This window comes from Arachis ipaensis, chromosome B09, assembly GCF_000816755.2.
Source record: "Arachis ipaensis cultivar K30076 chromosome B09, Araip1.1, whole genome shotgun sequence".
Classification (NCBI taxonomy): domain Eukaryota; kingdom Viridiplantae; phylum Streptophyta; class Magnoliopsida; order Fabales; family Fabaceae; genus Arachis; species Arachis ipaensis.
This window is the reverse complement of record NC_029793.2, coordinates 118,316,934-118,322,578: the sequence shown is the minus strand read 5'-3', so window position 1 is coordinate 118,322,578 and position 5,645 is coordinate 118,316,934. Positions and strand designations below refer to the sequence as shown.

The 5,645-nt window shown below is 31.1% G+C and overlaps 2 protein-coding genes across 4 annotated transcripts in view; one reads left to right on the top strand and one right to left on the bottom strand.

Annotated features, from left to right (window-relative positions):
- LOC107617846 (transcription factor bHLH34-like) overlaps positions 1 to 2,916 on the top strand; it is a 5,474-nt gene extending 2,558 nt beyond the window's left edge. The window contains exons 3-5 of one of the 3 annotated variants that reach the window (XR_002354760.1): positions 1,323 to 1,497; positions 1,743 to 1,979; positions 2,514 to 2,916. Coding sequence is in view for 2 of the 3 variants with exons in the window: in XM_021112524.1 (XP_020968183.1) it covers positions 1,384 to 1,497; positions 1,743 to 1,957; positions 2,514 to 2,715 (531 nt within the window). In the remaining variant the exon portion in view is untranslated. The remainder of the gene's footprint in view (positions 1 to 1,322; positions 1,498 to 1,742; positions 1,980 to 2,513) is intronic. The other 2 variants (XM_021112524.1, XM_021112523.1) reach the window with 2 other exon arrangements.
- LOC107617845 (transcription factor bHLH104) lies at positions 2,926 to 5,485 on the bottom strand. The gene is made up of 5 exons (XM_016319715.2): positions 5,254 to 5,485; positions 4,767 to 4,844; positions 4,241 to 4,318; positions 3,586 to 3,748; positions 2,926 to 3,399 (listed from the first exon to the last, which is right to left on the bottom strand). Exons 1-5 carry the CDS (start codon positions 5,346 to 5,348, stop codon positions 3,151 to 3,153), a joined length of 663 nt encoding a protein of 220 aa, XP_016175201.1. The 5' UTR covers positions 5,349 to 5,485; the 3' UTR covers positions 2,926 to 3,150.

Genomic DNA, 5,645 nt, shown 5'->3' with positions numbered 1-5,645 from the left:
TTGGGGGAAAGGAAGTTGAGTTGAGTGTTGAGTGACGAGTGATGAGTGAGGGGAGTAGTGAACCAAATAGTGGTGAGGAAGAATCCGGGTGGCCACGTGGCGGGTGCTTATTGGTCCACAAAAGTTCTTCGCACTATCTTGTGGAGGTGTGCTTATTTGCTAATATTTGAAGTTTGAGTTGTGTAAAATAAAGGGTAAATTACGCTATTAAATTAAAGTGGAGGAGAAATTATGTAATTTAACTGAAGTAAAAAATGTAACCGTTATTTTTGAATAAATGAATAAATATAATTAATCATATGAGTACAATAATATGAATACATACAATTTTATAAATTATTAATTTAAATTATATCTATTTAAATTTTAAATTATAAATTAATACAAATTTTATAATTTAAAATTTTAATTATTTAAATAAAATTAAATTAATTAAAAAATAAAATATACTCATACAATTCAAATATACTAATTATTTAAGCTGTGTTTCATGGTCTGTCTGGTATATCATTCAGGTTTTCACCTTAATCCATAATACTAATCGTATTAGTCTTAATCATCATACATATACCTGTGTCACTCACTTTTTAGTCATCACCGTGGGATGAAGGGGAGGGGAGTAGACGTGTTGGTCTCCCACACATACTTTTTTATACGTTTACTATCTAATATAAAGAAGAGGAATGCTTTAGGGTTTGTTTTTGGTTATATTTTAAATGATCGGTCCAGTTTCTTTAATCTAATAATCTAATAACATATTTTTAGTCTATATTTTTAAATATTAATAGCTAAATAACGACCAAAAGTAATAAATTTTATTAGTCTTTCAATATTTTTCTATTAAAAAATATAATATGTCAAAATTTTGAGACGCCAATATTTTTTTGAACTATTAGATTTAGAATTTTAGAATTTATAATTTATTATTTTAGCGTTGAATTTAGGATTTAGAATGTATAAAAATATCTTTATTAATCAAGTAATGATGAAAAAAAAAAAAATAAATTTTGTTGTACAAGTAATATTATTCCAATTCTGTAGTTTGCTCCCTTTAATAAGTTATGGCTTTGTCATAGTGGTCAATAAAATGTGAATTAGGAAATCAATTTTTTTTAGAAGAATATTATATGTATTATTTTTGTGTATATTTTTTTTGGTATATCTTATATTTTTTATATTAAAAATATTGATAAGAAGTAAAAAAAAAAAAAAAGTCTTTATACCATAAAAGAAATGTGTGTGTAAATTTTTCTATAGTTATAGTTGTTTCTAACCTCGTTGTAATTACTAGAGTTTTTGTCAATTCTGATATGATGTAATAGATGATATTGTAAGGCAGCCACTTTGAAAAGATATCCAGCACAGTTGTTCCTTACTACATGGATGTGCTTTGTTGGAGCAGCACAATCAGCTGTTTTCACAGTCTTAATTATAGGGCATAAACCTTCAGCTTGGACTATAGGGTTCAACATTGACCTGTGGTCCACATTATATGGTGTAAGTAAGATATAATTAGTTCTATTTTAGGAGTACAAAACCTTTGCCTTAAAAAGTAAATAAATATAGAGAATAGAAAAATTCTTTGGTGCCTATGAAAGTTGTATCTAATTTGTCTAAAAGTAGACATAGAATAAGGTGGGACTCATCTTTTTATTTTTAAATTCTATAAACAAAATTTAGGTACCATAGAAGACATTCTAATAATGTTTCTAAATTCTAACAGTATCATTCACAAATGGCAGGGAATTGTGATAGCCGGTTTGATAATATACATTCAGCTGTGGTGCACTGAGAAAAAGGGGCCAGTCTTCGTTACAATGACTACCCCCGTTTGTACCATTCTTGCTGCAATTTTAGCATACTTTGTCTTTGGTGAGAAACTTGGGGCCAGTCTTCGTTACAATGACTACCCCCGTTTGTACCATTCTTGCTGCAATTTTAGCATACTTTGTCTTTGGTGAGAAACTTTACCTCGGCAGGTAATATAAATAAATAAATTGTAGACAAATCTAGTAAAACTAAACAAATAAAAGTATGTAATTAGTGGGTAAAAATATTCAATTTTTTAAATGAAAAATGGGTGTAATTCATTATATCTTGATTGTTCACCAAATTAGCATGATTGTTCACCATATTAACATGCACTTTGTCTTGATGGGGTATGAAACCCATCTAATGTAGATCCCACACTTATAAAAGTGGTGTTGTTAAGAATGTAAATATTGAGAACATCTTCCCTCAAAAACTTATCTTCAAGAAAAAGAAAAAATGTACAGAAGTTGTATTATATATCTAATTATCTATTATCATGGTAACTTGCCTATTAAGTGTCTTACTATCTCTTACATAAAAAGAAGGTAAAACACACTAATTTACTCTAAAATTTGCTCTTATTTACATCAAATATTCTTCTAGTTGAGAGGATTTCTTTATAGCTTCATTTTCTCGCACACCATATCCTGTGTAATGCTGGGTTATAGTTCTGGAAATTGATTACTCAACATGTTCTCCAGCATTATAGGCGCAACTTTTGTCATCATTGGTCTATACTTGCTGTTGTGGGGCAAAGAAGGCGACCAAAAGATTCATGTCAACACCAAACCGTGCAATGGTGAAGATTCAAAATACATACTACAATCTACAATCAGTACCTTAGACTTGAAAGGGAGAAATGCAAATCCAAGTAGAGGAAAAGTAAAACGAATAAGTCATTAAAACGTTTAGTTTTGTGTAATATATACAGTTTAAGATTTCCAATTTTAACTCTATCAAATCTGCATCAAGTTAACTTTATTATAAAATTTTTATAATCTCCATTTTTACATTTTACACAATTGAAATATGTATTATATAAAGGTATCATCTTAGAATTTTGAGAATATCCTTTTCAAAATTCAAAAGGAATTTGTGACAACAGAACTAAAATAGGCAATATGAAGGAAGAAACCAGTAGAAAAATTTGACATGAACATCAATAGTTTTCATGTCATTACCATCAAAGAATACTTCTAGGTAATTTTAGTAAGTTGGCATGGTAGCTAAGGTAAATAGACAGGAAATTAGAAGCAATGACAATATCTACATGTCAACACTTCTCAAGAAAAAAGGAAGCATTTATGAATAGATCATCCAAACTCCAGTGCAGAGCAATTATGCAGCAGGAGGCCTAAGCTCATGATCATGGGATGTATCACGGGTAGATGGAGGAAGATAATGCCACATTGGCATATAACCGTAGTTCGGATAAACAGCGACTTTGTTGACCCCTGCTTGGAAAGGAGCTAGATTGGGAGGCATATACCCTGCAGGTTGAACAGGCAAATCTTTCAACTGTCTCTCAATCCTTTCTTTATCTGCTTTCAGAACAAGTTTCTCTTCTCGAAGTTCATTTTTCTCGGCCTGTTATAGAACACAAAATCATATCATCTAGTTTTAGGTTTAAACTTCTGCTGGTAATTATGTCAAAATAAAAATCAATTACTTTGCCACCAGAATAGACAGAGGGCAGTATCAAAAATGAACTTGTCTTAAGACATAGTACATTGAAATATTCAAGTTATTATAAACTGTTGAAAGAATACTAACCTTAGAACATTTTATTTCTTCTAACAATTTTTCATTCGTTTGTTTGAGTTCCTCAGCTTCAGTTTTTAGTTGTTTCAAAACTCTGATAGCATCATCAAGTATAGCCATTTTATCAGCTTTCGCAGGTCTCCCAGGTTCCAAAACAGCACTTAAGTCACAGAACCTGAAATAAGCAAAACCAAGTTATTGCCAATTATCATCAGAGGAAGTAGCAAAACTAAACAAAAACATGACCAAACAGATTCTAATGTTCATATGTATCTTATCTTCTCGTAATTGTTAAAAGAATTAAAAGTTGCCAAAGAAAAGATAACATTGATCATTTGTGAAAGTTAATATAAAATTTTGCTCAAAGATGCTAAATTCTAGGCCTCCTTGGCCGTTATGAAATATTTTACAATCAACAAATCGAGCCTATAAAAGTGTTAAAACTTATAAACCAGTGTACCAAACATAAGCATAAAGAGATCAATGTAATAAACCTAACAGTTAAGTATGTATATACAAAAACCACAGAAAGATGTGCAAAGATGATGTTTTTTATGCAGAAGTAGAAAAATGTCATTCAGCATAGATTACATCAGCTTAATGCAGCTTGTTTAAAGACTGACTCAGACATGAGATTAATAAATTCAGTGTTTAGAAGCATGCTTGCCTTTCATTGAGTCTCTCCCTTCGCAACTTTTCACGGCCAGCCTTTGTCCCTGCCTTGCAACATGAACTAGCATGTCTCCTTCAAAATATTTGCAACAAATTTAGCACCAAAAATATACTGTAAAAGGTTCAATTTAAGAGATCTATGCGCAAATGGATAAAGTTGACAGGATGATTCATGACAGGGGACAATGGCATTGTTTGGTCCATGTAGTCAACTCCACCTAGTGGGACAAGGCTTTATTGTTGCTGATGTTGTTCTTGTTAATAAAACAACTGGGAATTAGCCTATTAGAAATAAACTGCAACCAAATCTGGTGAGAGAGTACATCACTACAAAGTTACTGTGCCCTAATCATGCATGCTTTTAAGTTCAGGGCTTTCTTGTCAATGAATTGAAATCACAGATTCTTTGATTTCTAGCTAACCAACATCATATTTCCAACCAGTTTCAGAAACACTAATTCCATTATCAGATTCTCGGATACCAATTAGTCCATTACTTCATAATTAACAAAACAAAATACCTCTTTCTGGTTTTCTCTTGACAGACATCACTACCACCACCACCACCACCTGCTGAAAAGCCAATTTCAGAGCTCACACTGCAAAATTCAGAAGCAGAGGGTTATGTTATGTCAGCTATCCATGCATGCCAAACCAACAATAAAATTAAACACACGCAATAACATATGAAAATGAAACCATCAATTTAAAGTTGCATTGATCACCATAATAAACAAGCAGGGGAAAAAACTTCAATTTTAAATGAGTAATAAAAATGAATACAATGCAATTAGCAAATTTCAATATTCAATTGAATTTCAGATATGGATGAAGATGAAGCATGATTATGAATACAAAACACCATCAAATTACAAAAGCAACAGCATAATTGCTTCAAAAAGCAGCACCATAGATAAATCATGATAAACAATAAATGAAGCTAGGAGGAAAGGGGGAAAAAGAAGCAAAATTGAAAAAAATAAAATCCCAAAAAAAAAAACAAGAAACCTTGGATTGGACCACAGGAAATCGGAAGGCGGATGGGGAGAATGATGGATAAAATCATCGAAATCGAAGAAATCGTCGAGGGAATCGAAATCCATCTGCGATTAGAAAGGTTTTTCAGCAAAAGAACGCTAAGGTGGTTGATGATTTTGCAGAGAACAAAGCATACAACTATGTCACTCTCAGAATCAGAATCATGATTTTGATCCACTTTTCCCCTTTATAAAAAAAATAATAATAAGGGTGAGATATCAGATAACCCTCGTTTTAAGTTTTTAACATGCTGTTAGGATGAGAATTCTCAAATAATTTGATAAAAATAATTTTTAATTATTAATTTTAACAAAAATTATATTAAAATCAGGTTAGTGACTAATTTTAATATATTATTATTG